Consider the following 16,259-nt stretch of genomic DNA (forward strand, 5'->3'; position numbering starts at 1 on the left):
CACGAACACATAATTTCATTTGAACATTCGAATTTCACATTAAATTCTCAAATTTCGTAAGAAATTTTTCACTGTTCCAAAATCCAATTAAAAAAATTCACAAAGAATTTTTACACTTTGCACTTACGTCTTCTCCTTATGGCATCCAAATCAAAAAGAAATATTGACAGTTCAGTTCCGAACCAAGCGTTAAAAGAGTAAGCGACATTATGGCTGGTTCAAAAGAACGCTGTACCCGTTGCCAGTGTTCCGAATTACAACCAAACATTACGAAACCCATTTTCAATACTTACTTAACAATGTGTGTCACTTTGGTTTAATTCGGTGCAAAGACACAGCGGGTCCACATTTTGGCATATATTTCGAGACCCTAGCCATCAATAGGTATGAAAATTACCCCGTATTAAAGCACTTATCAACAGCTTTCATTTGATACCCATATTGTACATACACAACCAAAGGTTACCCGGGTCCACGTTTTGACCTATATCTCGAGACCCCAGTCACGGAGCGGCATGAAAAATACTCTGTACTAAAGCATTCATCAACAGCTTCAATTTGATATCCATATTGTACAAACACACTCTAGGGTCCGAAGGTTACCTGGGTCCACGTTTTGACCTATATCTCAAACCCTATCCACCAATAGGTACCCTATGTTACTTCTATGGGAGAGGTACTAAATTCTGCTTTTCAAAATTTTTTTGGATGAAAATTCAGTAAAAATTAAAAAAAAAATTCTGTCCAGCCTAAATTCTTTTGGTTCAATATTCTGTATTTAAAATTCTGTATGATCAAAATGATGGAGAACTGAAATTCTGTATATTAAAATTCTGGAATCAAAATTATTTTCGATCAAAATGCTGTAAAAATGTAACCTAATAAGCAGATAACCTGATAAGCACGCTTACCTGAATAGCACATTTATTTTATGAATAATGGAATTCTGATTTTATAGAAACAATGGTATATATACATACGTCAATTAAAGATAAATTCAAAAATTCATTCAAACCAAAAGTTATTATTGTACATTATAATGGCGAAACAATTATTATATTATTAAATTTTTAGCAATTCGCTTTAGAAAGTCTTTTTTTGTTATTCTTTTAATTCTGTTGTTTGCTTTTACAGCCTTCTTCGTTTGACTAATTTTCTGACCATTTTGAATTTTAGCTAGTTGTGCTTTCGCACAACCCAGCTCGCCTTTTAGATCATTAATTAGTTTGTACAACCCTGAGTTTCGTTTCCCAACAATAACTTTTAGCCGTCGATGCCAAGCCTCAATACTGTTTTGCGTTCTGGGGAAAGCGATATTGGACTCATCGTGCACTGACCAAAATTTTGGTGGGTATTTTGGTATACAATGAAAGAATGGGAATTGATTAAAACAGTTAGGTATTTGAACGAAGTATACAGAAAATATTGCAATTATTCTACAATATTTTTTAGCACGGTTGCTCGAATTTCATTCACATTGTTTCTGAATCTATAAATACATACAAACATATGTACATTTGCATTATGTAAATCTGTTTTGATAATACAGGAAACCATATGGGTCAAGACAAGTCATGTATTGGCAGTATTTTGTTTTGCAAAATTCTGTATTGAAAAATCGGAAGAGCATATGCAGAATTTTGACAATACATAATTTTGATTTACAAAATTTAAAATTACAGTGTTCCGCAATACAGAATTTTAACATTACAGAATTTTGCATTACAGATTTTTGAATACAGAATATTGAATACAGAATTTTAAATACAGAATTTTGAACCAAAATCATATTGTACCCAACCCTACTTCTATCACCTCCAAAAACATGTGTACAAAGTTTCGTAATAAATGGTTAAGTAGTTTTGGCGTGAAAGCGTAACAAACAAACTTACATTCACATTTATAATGTTAGTAGGGATCGCCTACTTTCAAGTAAATAGAAGGCGCCTTCTAAATGGCTCGCAATTATTGGGCTCTGCTCATTTGACGAAAAATTTGCATGTGAAAGTAATAAAATAATCGAGCAAGGCTCGCTGGTAGTGAATATGTTTATGCCTCTTAATTTGGTATGACTCACTATTTTACAAACAAATGTAATTTTAGAGAGCTCTTTTCCAAGGACTGTTCTCCTATGGTTTACCTATTCGCCACTTGCTAACGCTTGGCGAATCGAAGAGTTTTAAAATAATACTTGAAATTAATTTGATGTTAAAATGTGAGTGCGATTCACAAAGTTTTATTTTATCAAAATTTGAATTTCAGAATATTTTAATTTTATGAAAAAAAACTAGAAAAGGTGCAAAAACGAAGAAGCCATTTTTTTGAACTGAAAAATAGTATTCAATGATAGTTTTAACGGGTAAGCAATAAGAGAAGGCGAATAAAGGTACATTCCGTTATGATATCACTAGATAGGAGAGAGAGTAGTTAGGAAGAATAGGGGAAAAATAGCATAAACAGTAATGATTTCAATCGTTTTTTTACTACTAGGTTGTTGAATAGGTTTTGCGGTTCGATAAGCAAAATACGATTTTATGGTTTCAAATGCACTTTATTATTCAGTATAGTCTCCCTGACCTTCGCGCACTTGTTCCAAAGAGATTCCAATTTATGAATTCCATTCCTGAAGTGAGAATCTGGAAGGGCTGCCAAATGCGATTTCACAGCTGTTATGACCTCATCATTTCATGAAAAACACTTTCCACGCATGAATTTTTTAAGGTCTAGAAACAGATCTAAGTCACTAGAGGCCAAGTCTGGTGGATGCTCCCACAATTCGAACTTTAATTTATGGATCTTAGCCACTGTCAACCTGCTCTTGCGAGGCGGTGCTTTGTCCTAATGAAAACTAATTTTTTCTTTCACAAAATGGGTCTTTCTTCACGATTTTTTTTTTCAGTTGCTCTAAAAAGTTACAATAATATTCAGAATTTATTGTTTTACCAGTTGCAAATAATCCATAAACAAAATTTCTTGCGCACCCCAAAAAACTGATGCTCACCCCTTCTTGGCCCGATATCTTCTGGACACGAACTCGTTTCGGAGCCGAATAACCAGGTTGACACCACTCTTTAGTCTATTGTTTTGATTTGGGATCATGGTGATAAACCCAAGTCTCATTCTTAGTGATGAATCGACGCAGAAAATTCACTTTATGCTCTCGAAAATGCTTTAAATGTTGCTGAGAAAGTCGCATTCGAATGTGTTTTTGTTCCATTGTTAGCGAGTGCGGTACAGCTTTCTGAAACCCAATGCTTCAGTCAAAATACTACGTATTGAGATGTCCAGGGCTTCTACTAAGTCCCATTCAGCCACTTGACGATTTTCCTATATGATTGCCTGTATTTCTTCTACGATTTCTCCGAGGTTGCTTGTGCGTTTGGACGGCTAATATCAGGTTCTGATAGATCCTCAGCAGGGCTGATAAATTGAGTACCAAGTTGTTTCAACCTTAGCGAAAATGATTTCTTCTGCTCGCATTGATGCTTCCGAAATAATTTGCGGCTACCACTCCACCTTCAATGCGAGTAGCAATTTGCTTTGCCAGAGAAGGCGCTCAGAGAGCGTCTCCGATCCGCAGTCAACATTTACTGAGCTGACTTGACTCATTTGAAAACTCGCTGTAAAAATAAGAACTACTTCATTGTTTGGGGTAAGTTTTTTTTTTATTTTTCGACATATTTTCAATTAAGGCTTATACACTTCGTTCAGTGCTACAGTTTTTTTGAAAATTACTCGACTTCCTCGATTCAAACGAATGCCAAACACAAAAGAGTAGACAGATCTGGCTGAAACTTGGGGTGTGTTTTTTCAAGGGATGCTATTAACTAAACATAACCTCGATACGCGCCAGTAATACCATTTTCTGACTTTGCACGGACTTTTCAAATGACTCTCGTATTGAAGAGCAACTTATAAATCCTTAAGCCTTACACTCTGCTCGAGAGAAAGTTGGAGAAACCCGGGCATTTGTCATATAATTTCCTATAATATCTCAATGTCCTGAAACCCATATTACTTAAATTTTTTTTCAAATTTTAGTAGCAGCGGTTTAACGCGATCTCCGGTTAATAGTTCTCGCAACTCATACTGAATTGCTTCTACAGACCCGAAGCACGGCGCTCTCGGTGTAGTTCTTTTCGTTTCGCTGTATCAGGTCAGTCCATAAGTTCGTGCGTATTTTACCCATAATTTCACTTTAGTACGATTTTTGCATACAAATTGGTGGAATATAACGGAACTATTTATATGTGCTTTGATATATTTTGCATTCAACAAGTGATTTTAATCGCGGATAGAAGCACGTGTTGTTAAAAAATAAAATCGAATCTTCGAACGCGTATAAGAGGCATATTTTGTATTTTTTTATAAAAGTGGTACAAATGCAACAAATGCTGCTGCAGAAATAAACACTGTTCACGGAGAGGATACCGTGAGTGTAAGGACTGCGCAACAGCGGTTTTCAAAACTCCGAAGTAGTCCAGTCAAAAGAAGATTTAACTTAGTAATTTTAGGAGTATGCGAGTTTATGGTTTTATTATGTAAAGCCCATCACTGTGAACTTAAGTTTGAGTTTTCGGGGTCGGGGGTTATGTCCCGCGGCCGCCATCTTAGAAATAAGGGTGCAACTGGTTTTTTGCGTTTATCTCGTGAATTCCGAAAATTACGAACATTTTGTAAGATACTTTTTTGTAGACAATAATATTATCTACAACTTTCATTCAAAACTTTTTGTTGTAAAATTAATAATAAAAAAGTTATAAACAAAATTACGCGAAAAATTAAGGGATGAATTGTTTTAAAGCGTAATAACTTTTTTATAGAGCATTCTTTTGTGAACATTTTTGTCTAAACGTTTTTTCCGCTATCTTTATTTAGTCGTATGATTTTGAGCTGCTAAGCGGAGCAACCAATACATTAGCGAAGCGCTTACATGATTACACAGGCCGACAAAATTTAACCAACATTCAGACCCAGAAACCAGACTATATATTTCCGAAGGTTTATGCGCTGAATCCAAATCTGGCCTCAGAATTGCTCTATCAGCTCTGGCTTTCGAGATATCCTAACCTAAAAGTGCAAAAAAACACCATTTTTGCCCATATTTGAGGTTATGTAGCCTCGCAGATGTTTTCTTTCACCAAAATTCATCAAAATTCACCATAAACTCGCATAATCCTAAAATTACTTAGTTGGCTATTTTTTTTGTCTCTTTTGACTGGACTAAAGTGGTAAGTGCGACGTGGAGGATGCCCCGCGTGCTGGTCGTCCGGAAGTCTTTAACTCCGATGCCTTGCTCGAACTCGTGGAAGCTGAGCCAAAGTTGACTGTCGATATGGTACCTCAGAGGTTAAATTCATCGCACTGAATAGTTCACAGGCACCTGGTTCAGTTGGGAAAGTTTGCATAGTTGGGAAAATGGGTTCCGCATAGACTTTCCGTCGCCAACTTTCAACAGAGAGTGAATGTGTGTTCTCAGCTGCTGCAACGGCTTGAAAATGAAAGTTTTTTGAACCGTATCGTTACTGGTGATGAAAAATGGGTGCTTTACAATAATCCTGTTCGCAAACGCCAATGGTTAGATAAAGATTAAACACCAGAACCGACCCCTAGAGATGGCCTTCACCCCAAGAATATTCTCCCGTCTATTTGGTGGGATATGGCCGGTATTGTTTATTATGAACTTCTGGAACCAAACCAAACGATAACTGCTGATTATTATTCCCATCAGCTATCAAACCTGAATGAGGTACTTAACAAAAATCGACTGTCTTTAGTGAATAGACGCAAAGTTTTGTTTCACCACGACAACGCAAGCCCTCATACCGCAAGGCAAACATCAGGCAAGCTGAACGAGCTCGGATGGGAGCTAATGCCGCATCCACCATACGCTCCGGATATTGCAACTTGTGATTACCACCTCTTCCGTGGACTTCAATCCCATATGAGTAACAAGAACTACTCCTCATAAGAATCTATACAAAAAGGGATATCGAAGCGCATTTTGGCTCCAAGGAAAAAAAATTTTTTGAGCAGGAAATTAAAAATTTGCCTAAACCTTGGGAAGGCATTCTAAATAATGAAGGAAAATATATTATTGATTAATAACTACTTTAAGCATCTTTTTTATTAATTTTAAAACCATATTTAAAAAAACGCACGCACTTATGGACTGACCTGATATATGCAGAACTCACACGGAGTTAAATAAGGTGAACACGGGGGTTGTGGAAATATCTGTGTCAAGCTTTTACTCAAATTTCCGTGACTAAGGGGTAAAGTGTGGAGCGGCGCGTTATTGTGAATCGAAAAACCAAAATTGATACATCCTGGAAATTTAAAGTGGAAACTCGCCATTAAATAGTGCCACTTCTGGTAAGTAAATAAAAAATACTTCCTTTCGAGTGTTATTGAAAATATTTTCTGCTTGAAAAATACCTACACACCTGCCATTGATTTTCCATCCATTTTCACATCCAAGGCTGTAATTAAAAACAAAGTAAATATATTGAACGTAAAAACTCATTTGAATATTTTAACAGTCAACTTATACAATTTTCCTACATACATACGTTTGTATGCATGTAATTATGAAAGTTTTGTATGCAAACTACGCCTCAAGGGTCATCAAATCAATACAAATCTATTTTTAAATATTCATAAAAAAGTTAAAAATTCCAGTTTTATAACGGGTGATCAATCATGAGGTGCTTTTTTCAATAGTTAAAAAAAAACAAAAATGTAAATTATGTTCAAAACCTTTATTTATCATTTGAAAGGACATTCTTTGACATTTACTTTTTGAATATGACTTCATTCAAATGTTGGCCGCAACTACGCTTAAGGTGGTCCATTCTGAAGGTCCAATTTTCAATCACTCGTTCGAGCATTTCGACTGGTATGTCGTGAATAACACGCGTAATGTTGGCTTCCAGAGCTTCAATCGTAGCTGGTTTATCAGCATAGACCTTGGACTTCACGAATTCCCAAAGAAAAAAGTCCAAAGGTGTGATATCACAAGATCTTGGTGGCCAACTCACAGGTCCTAAACGTGAAATCAGCTGCTCTCCGAAATGACTTCTCAATAAAGTAATTGTTTCACGAGCTGTATGGCAAGTGGCTCCGTCTTGTTGAAACCAAATGTCGTAGAGATCATTAGATTAAATTTCAGGTAGCAAAAAGTCCGATATCATGGTACGGTAGCGAGCACCATTCACAGTTACGTTGCGGCCATCATCATTTTTGAAAAAATATGGACCGATGATTCCACCAGCCCATAAACCACACCAGACCGTTGTTCTCTCTGGGTGTAAAGGTAGCTCTTGAACCTGTTCTGGTTGCTCTTCATCCCAAATACGGCAATTTTGCTTATTGACATAACCATTGAGCCAGAAATGCGCCTCATCGCTGAACAAAATTTTGCTCGAAAACAGCGGATCTTCTTCAATCTTTTCAAGAGCCCAATCAGCAAAACGGTGACGTGCGGGAAGGTCATTTGGCTTTAGTTCTTGTACGAGCTGTATTTTGTATACTTTTAAATGAAGATCCTTCCGTAAAATTGACCAAGTTGTTCCATACGACAGTCCAAGTTGCTGAGAACGGTGCCGAATCGATTCATCGCGGTTTTCACGTACACTCTCTGCTACTGCCGCTATATTCTCAATGCTTCTTGCTGGACGTGGTCTATTCGGTCGAGAATTATCCACCAATGAATATTCGGATTCAAATTTGTTGATGGTATGTCGAATAGTGTTTAAGGCAGGCCGATTATGTTGACCATAATGCGGTCTAAGCGCACGAAAAACATTTGTCACATAACGCTGATTTTCATAATACAGTTGAACAATTTGTAGACGATGTTGCGGTGTGAGTCTTTCCATGATGAAATGCCAAACGCTGTTCAACAAATCCACGATGACAGTTTGCCACAACTCGCGCGCGATCTGTAAAAAAATTGATCACCCGTTACAAATTTAATTGTTGCCACGACAATTACACAATTTTAAGACATTTCAACTATAAATATTATACAAATGTTGTCGTTCTAACTTCAATAACAATTGAATGTGCAATTAAAAGTTGAAAGGTTCAAGGGAAAAAGACAAAAACACATGCACACATACACACATACACACACAAATGTTTACGTATATAGAGCCATATGAACGGCATGCAAATAATCACACGCCTTCGAGTATAATTCTATGGGCAATAATTGCCTAAGTCGAAAATCAGGCTTTCGAAACAAAGCACTTTACTTTTTAGTGTAGGTATGTCCTTTTATATACTCAGAAGCAAATATGTGACTATTGATAAACTACTTTTGACTTTATTACCCACAATCTTGGGTAAACGACTTCCAATAATGTGTGCCCTTTAACAAAGAAAATACAACGAAAGAAAAAACCGAACTGATACTGTTTGGTAGGAGACATAAAACACCTGCTCTTAAACAAATATCCCTAAGGGAAAACTACTTAGAGTAACATAAAGGGTTACATATCTAGGCGTTGTACTGAATGGTGACATGGTGAAATGATTTTTAGAGGTGTATGATACTACCTAGCATACCGTTATTCAGCTCTGAGCAAATTTGACAGATATGCCGACATCATTCGTTTTGTGTTTCACAAAATTTAGCTTTAGCTTGGTGAATTATTTCAAAAATATATTCAAAAAATTTTTTTATTTTCATCATACGTAACGAGCAAACCTGCTATCTATCATGCTTGGAATGGTAAGCTAAATTGCGAGCTCACGCAGATAGAGTACGCAAAGCAATAACGGCATTGTACTTCTGCCGAAGGCTAATTGGGGGAAAAATGGGGTTTGGAACCCAGAATAATACATTGGCTATACACAGCGGTCGCCGTAGCCGAATGGGTCGGTGGTAGACGTAACATAAGTGTACGCGCCAATTATTCATTTATTTTTTAGGCACAACATTTTGCGCGCAATTTGTTGAAGCGTCGAATTCATATTAATGTCACCCTCAGGCAGTGGCGTAACTAGGCTATGGCAAGCAGGGCACGTGCCATGGACGCCACTCTAGAGGGGGCGCAAAGTGATACCTGTAGATATTCAATCGCGGTTTTGAACTTCAGTTTTAAATAAAGATACAAGAAGTCAGGACAGTCGACTCTGTAATCTGTATACTCGCCAGCGAGAAAAACTGGAACGTATACTGTCCGCGCCCCTCTACGCTGTTTAAAGTCAAAGCCGGTTTAGCTGATGACTGTCGGTGACTCGAAAAACTTCGAACAGCGTGGAAGGGCGCGAGCGCGACGGAGAAAGCGGTATGTGCGATCGAGAGAAAACACTTATGTCTCCCTGCTTAACACTGTTCGCCCGCGTTTACTTGAAAGCATTCATGTGACCAAGTATTATGGTCTCATATTCGACTCAACTCCCGATATTGCCCATCGCGATCAAATGTCAGAAGTCGTGAGGTTCGTGGGCATTGATTTTGAAAAATTCACAGTATAGTACCAGGAAACCTTTCTTGGCTTTATTGAAATTACCGCAAAGAAGGCTGAAGGGCTGGCGAATAGTATTTTAGAACAGTTAAAGACAGATGAAATGAATTTTCAAGATTGTCGGTCACAGTGTTATGATAATGCTGCTGTAATGGCTGGGCACAAAAATGGCGTGAATGAAAAACTGACAGAAAAAAATAGACGTGCATTGTTTGTAAACTGTGACAATCACTCACTCAACTTAGTTGGTGTATATGCAGCAAAACAAAATGTAGGAATGGTCACATTTTTGGAACGATCGAAAGTCTGTGTGAATTTTTTTCTCGTTCAACACAACGTTGGGAAAAACTTAAGGAAGCTATACCAGTTGTCATGAAATCTAAATCTGAAACCAGATGGAGTGCAAGCGTAGAAACAATAAATCCAGTTAACAACCATTTGAATCAAATGCTGGAAATTCTTGAAGAAATGACCGAAGACAAGAATCAAACAAATGAAACAAGAAGTGATGCCCAGCAACTAAACAACCGAATGTTGAAGTATGATTTCTTGATTTTTCTGCGATTTTGGAATAAAGTACTAATCCGCACTGACCGCGTTCGAAAGATGCTGCAAGATCCCTCGATGAATTTTAACGATGCTGCTGAAGATTTGAAGGCTCTTCAAAATTATTTCGAAAATGAAAGAATGAAGGGATAATTGTATGTCAAAAATGGGACGTTGCAACTGAAAGACGCCGAAGAAGAATAAATATGAATGATGAGATTTTGATTGTTTCAGGTTTGAGTGCCATCGAAGAAGTGAAAAGGGTCTTGAAAGAAACAGTTGATCGACCATTTCAAGAAATGAACGAAAGATTCGTACGGTTGAATGAAATCGATGAAAAATTTGGATTTCTTCTCGATGTCAATTGTTATTTATCAGGAAAAAGAATACGATCTCAGAAAAAGTGCAACGATATTGATGGAAATGAACTTTACGAAGAAACTATTCACTGCAGGATGTTGCTCACGAGCCGAAAAAACACCATTCTAAGTCCAGAAACACTTCTCGCATTCATTGTTTAAAGCGTGTTCGCGTCGCAATTCAAATTCTACTGACAATAGCAGTTTCCATTGCTAGCTGCGAGAGATCGTTCAGCAAGTAAAAACTTAGGTATACTGTCTTATTTAATAGCTACAATGGGTGAAGAAAGATTGTGCGTTTTTTTATATGAGGCAGTAATTTTGACGATTCCTTAGCAAGAGGTTTTTCAGATAGATTTTGTAATTTGCTAGCCCGCCTACCCTAGCTGGTAATAGGTTGTCTATCAGCACCGCCAAGCTACTGTGTACTTGTTTTGATACGCGGAAGGTATTTGATTTCCCCCCTACCCGGCATGTCTACAGAGCATTCTCCGCTCTGCCAAATGGCGACGCGTGTGATGGGAGAGAAGTAACTGCAGGCGGAGTATTATACCGGTGAATTATATTACGAATAATTCATTCTCTCCCCATTCTCAATAGTTGGTACGCGGTGCATAAATCTGTGCCGAAGGACTCATACGACGTTTGCGGTACATTGTGCAGTCTCCTCGTTCAGAATTCTCCTAAATGCGATGACTACCGCCGCTCAGTAGTTGTAGAGCTTATGGAACAAAGAGCGACCTGTTTTACGATTTTACAAACTGTACTGGTTAGATTATGTACATTAACACATTGACTGCCACGTCGGCCATATATGTGTGACACTGTACTATGCGGTTTACGCCACGTCGGACTCATATGTCCGACACGACTATTATTCTCTCTCGCCATGTTACACAGCAACGATTAACGATAAATATGATTTTATTGCAATAATAAAATATATGCCTTCCCATGAAATTTCTGTTATAGTGGCTTCGGCGCATCTCAAAAAAAAATTTTCTTTTCGACATTCCGTAACACAAATATTATCAACCAATATAACGCGATCAAGTATTCTTGTTTACTGAGCATGTAATAAGCTTTGACTTGTTTCTGTTTGCAAAAATAACGGATTCAAACATCAAAACACATTGTCGTCATATAACGTTGTTTGGTGTTTGTTTGCAAAAACAACATACTCCCAATTGTTTTGTTTTTGCAAAACGAAGTAGAGCTTGTATGACGACGATGTATTTTGATGTTTAGCCAATGTTTTTGTCGTGCATATATGTCCGCCATGGCCCTGAGTTAAAAAAAGTCGGTAGGCGCCACGTCGAACATATGTGTGTGACATACTAATTAGTTAAAAACTGCCTGTTTCTAAGCAGAAAATATTACCAGCACTACCCTACATTCCGTTTGTCCTTAATGGAGCGTAGGGCCTCGTGTTTCAGTTGTAGACTTATTTCCATATAAACACAAAATCAGCACCTCCAAATCCGACGTGCATGCTGCCGTAACAAGTGGATGTTCCACATTAGCAAGCGTATCAATTTGCTGCGAGGACTGGTTTAAATTCTAGTTTTCACGTCTGTAACTCGAAAAGCGTGGAGTACATCCATAAGTTACAATCCAGCCTGAAGGAGATCTGGTGAGCTCCACAGGTAAGATGCCCAGATACTCAATGGCATGAGATCGCTTTTAAGCTAAAACATAGAAGGTTTTGGCAGCTGTTCGCTCCGAGACCGACACTGCAAGCTTCGGGAGGCCTTTTAATCAAAGTAGTCGTCGAAGCTTCCGCTCTCGCTACCCCTGACAATGTCTTCCACGCAGATTGTTGTCTCCTCCTGACAATGTCTCCTCGTTGTTTCTGTTGTAGCAGCATAGAAATTGAGATTATGGAATGCTGCTAGCTGCTTTCTTAGATTTCTAAAACCTCCTTAAGCTGAAAGATGAGAGTAGGAATTCAGGTTATAGAATACTGAGATTTCTTACAGTTTTTTTTTAATATATCTCTAATTATAGAAGCATATCAAATTGACGTTCTAGCTGCAAATTTCCTGTCATCAACTTCAATTTCAATTTCGAATTTCCGTTGTGGCATAGTTTTCATGAAATTGCACCTTTGGCCAAATATCGAGTTAGACGGTTTTTATTGGTAACCTCAAAAATATTATATAAATTTTGCTTCACTGACCAACAAACTGCTGCACGACAAATAACATCGTTCCAATTTTTTTTTTAAACGCTGCTTGTCCTACTCTCTAACTTCGCTTTCTCGCGCACCACAGCGAGTAATTGAATTTAATTGAATACCTTGCAATATTTAATAAATAAATTGCTGATGGCCGACAAATATGCTGACGTATATCGGGTGGGGGAGAAGGAGGGGAATGTGGCATGCAAATGCATGATAGTTGAGAGTTAGAGGAGAGTGGAATCAGAACACTTGTGAGAATTTCCCAAGCTTTACTGCAGGATAAAAAGACATATACACATTTTAGTACGTGTATGTGGGCTACCTTTGCAAATTTGTACATTTGTCTATACAATTTGCTGTAAAACCAATTAAACTTCGACATAACCAACAATTAAATAAAATAACAACCGCAAAATAAAAAAAAAAAGAATTGTAATAATAATAGCAACAGCACAAACACCACCACTCCAACCGTCTGGCTTTGCTTGGCTTAAAACCTCAAATAGTGGGAAAGGGCATAATTTGTTTGTAAAAATCAATTGCTCTGTTTTGCTTCAGTAGTGGCAGTAGTCGCTGTTTGTTATTGCTTTCGATATTATTGCAGTGATTGTTGTTGTTCTTTGAGATTTTTTTCCACATACTTGCATACAAATCAACCCTGTTTGGATTGTTGTAATGGATATTTTGACGCTGAAGCAACGAAATACACAAAATAAATAAAGCGCAATAAGGGGCAACAGCAACAGCAACATCAACAAGAACTAGAGTTAGTTGGGCAACAACCAACCACCACAGGTAGCCGAGCCATAGGTACCACAATATTATTATATATGTATAGGTATACTCATGTAAGCATACAAGCATACGCTGGCTGGTCGGCAAAGTTAATGAAGTCAGTTTAGGGGTGACAAAACGTACCACAACGTACAATAACAACGCCATAACCACTTGCGCTCTGCAGTTATCTTCCAAACACACACACACACACACATAAACGTACAAACGCAACTATACTGCTACATTGCCTGTCCGCCGCAGTTGTGGATCTTATGATTGCCAGCCACCATTGCGCATTTGTTTAGAGGCGGAGTCTCCGCATGATGGACATAACCTTGCTCATGCACAGGCAATGTAGAGTGAGCACATGTGTGTGTGTGTGCGATAGTATGTGTCTGCCTATTTTACGCCTTCAATATTCTAGCGTTTTGTTGCTCTTCTCTTGTGTCGCACTCGGTTTTGTGTGTAGAGTTTCCCCGTTGCGCGGGTCACGGAGGGTGCGCGTATAAATACCGCACCAACATCGTATAGAGAGTCAGTATTGAGTTACACTTCGTATTGAGTAAATGTTTCCAGTTTTGCGACGGCAAACAGGTTTTTCTCAAACCACAAAGCAAAGGAAAATATAAGCAAAGACAGAAAAAATATCTGATTTAAAGACTGCAAACCAGTTAGTGTGCTTTAGTAAACAAAAAGGCAAAAGAAAAAATATTGAAAAAAAAAAAAATTGTGCAAAATGGTGAAAAGTGTTAACGACATGGATTTCAAAAGCAATTTCTCCATTGATGCCATACTCGCAAAGAGTTCGTCGCATTCACGTCACACTCATCCATATAAACTTCAGCATGAACATCATCAATTCCAACAACACCAAGTCGGTTTGCAATGCAAACCACTGCAAGCGCATACCGCCGGGCAACTATTTGTCGGTAACGAGCTATCCGGCTTGGAGGAATTAGATAGTCCCACCCGCACCAGCACACCCATGAGCAGTGCCGCCGATTCACTCACCTCCGGCGAGGACAAGCTCGAAGAAGGCGACAGCTGTGACGACTATTTGGATGATGAAAGCGGCAATGACGACGAGAATACCAAACAGTCGAACGCCGGTGACGGCAACACCGAAGGTGATAGCAATAAAAAGCCACCTTTTAGCTACAATGCGCTCATCATGATGGCTATACGGGACAGTTCTGAGCAGCGGCTAACGTTGAACGGCATCTATCAGTACCTCATCGATCGCTTCCCCTACTTCAAAAAGAACAAGCGTGGCTGGCAAAACTCCATACGCCACAATCTCAGCTTGAACAAATGTTTTACGAAGATACCACGCAACTATGACGATCCCGGCAAAGGTAACTACTGGATCTTGGACCCCAGCGCTGAAGAGGTGTTCATCGGCGAGACAACTGGCAAGTTGCGTCGTAAAAATCCCGGCGCCAGTCGCTCACGTTTGGCGGCCTATCGTCAGGCGATCTTCTCACCACTGATGGGCGCTTATGGCGCAGCTTCCGCATTGCCCAGCTATCACGGTGCAACATCATTTGCCGGCGCTGCTAGTTATATGGGCGCCGCAGCAGCCGCAGCCGCACTCTACCAGCGCATGGCAGCACCACCATTGGCCGCAGCAGCCGCTTATCACCAGGCTGCCATGTATGCCAGTGCTCCACAAATGGCAATAGCACCAGCACCACCACCACCGCCATCAACCCACCAGTTGAGTGTTGGCTATGGCCCGGCGGCATATGGTGTCATGCCCGCACTGCCCACCGCCCCAGCGCACATGTCTAACGAACTGTTCCAGCGCATGCAGTTGTTCGGCAAGTTCCCGGCCAGCTAAGCAGCCGCACAGTCGCATGCCAACGGCTGAGTACATAGTACGAATCAGCGTTTAACATAACCACCAGGGATATAGCGTTGACGGAATACAGCTAGCTTCAGGAGTTCTACTCAATAGGTTTGTGCGGAAGCGGTGTGAGCGGGACGCGCAGGCGCACCCCGGCGTCAATTGAATGGTAAATTAACACCTGACTAGCAACGGCGGATGCAAGCAGCAGGGCTTTTGGTCTAACGAATGTTTAGATACAACAACTGGGCGGCGTCGTGAGATGCCTCCAGTCGGAGACAGTAGCCGCTTCATTGAATATGAGCATGTAAACGCATAGGATTTTCACTTTTGTGTAATACATAAACACTAAAATGTAAAATAATAGTCTGGAGCAATGAAATTTAAAAAAAATAAAATAATATTGTACAATACTGAATATATGAGAATTTATAAATTATTCAAAAATAAATATTAAACAAAAAATACAAAAAGAATTATAATATTATTGGTTATACATAACTGTGGCTAGCAAAGGAAAATACGCTTGAAATTACAGAAAAAAAGTTTTAGGAAGTATTGGACAGATATGAAAATCTGGTTGATTACACTTTTTTCGATGATTTTGTCAAATGAATTCGACAGAAATAAATAAAAAACCTTAAAATACTGATTTTTAAATATTTAATATCATATCTAATGGCAGGGGCGACCGCCGTAGATGAATGGGTTCCTGCATGATTACCAATCGGAAGTGCACTGGTTGGAATCTCCATGCATGGAACAGGAAAATGATAAAAAAAAAAAGTGTTTTTTAATAGCAGTCGCCCCTCGGCTGGCAATGGCAAACCTCCGAATGTATTTCTGCCCTGAAAAAGCCCATCATAAAAACCATTTGCCGTTCGTAGTCGGTTTAAAACTGTGGGTCCCTCCATTTGTGGAGCAACATCAACACGCACACCACAAATAGGAGAAGGAGCTCGGCCAAACACCTAACAGAGGTGTACGCGCTAGTTATTCGTTTTTTTTTTATTTTTAATAGAGAGAGGGAGAGTAGTATCTATAGCCCACTCATACATGCTTTGATACATTTT

The 16,259-nt window shown here is 38.9% G+C and overlaps 1 protein-coding gene across 1 annotated transcript; it reads left to right on the plus strand.

Moving 5' to 3' along the window:
- Positions 1-13,891: 13,891 nt before the first annotated feature.
- LOC128863257 (fork head domain transcription factor slp1) lies at positions 13,892-15,977 on the plus strand. The gene has a single exon (XM_054102345.1). It carries the CDS (start codon positions 14,077-14,079, stop codon positions 15,178-15,180), a length of 1,104 nt encoding a protein of 367 aa, XP_053958320.1. The 5' UTR covers positions 13,892-14,076; the 3' UTR covers positions 15,181-15,977.
- Positions 15,978-16,259: the final 282 nt, after the last annotated feature.

This window comes from Anastrepha ludens, chromosome 5 (assembly GCF_028408465.1).
Source record: "Anastrepha ludens isolate Willacy chromosome 5, idAnaLude1.1, whole genome shotgun sequence".
Lineage (NCBI taxonomy): Eukaryota > Metazoa > Arthropoda > Insecta > Diptera > Tephritidae > Anastrepha > Anastrepha ludens.

What these genes read in the sequence shown, in the direction of transcription:
- LOC128863257 (XM_054102345.1), top strand. Translation starts at nt 14,077, where the DNA reads ATGGTGAAAAGTGTTAACGACATGGATTTCAAAAGCAATTTCTCCATT.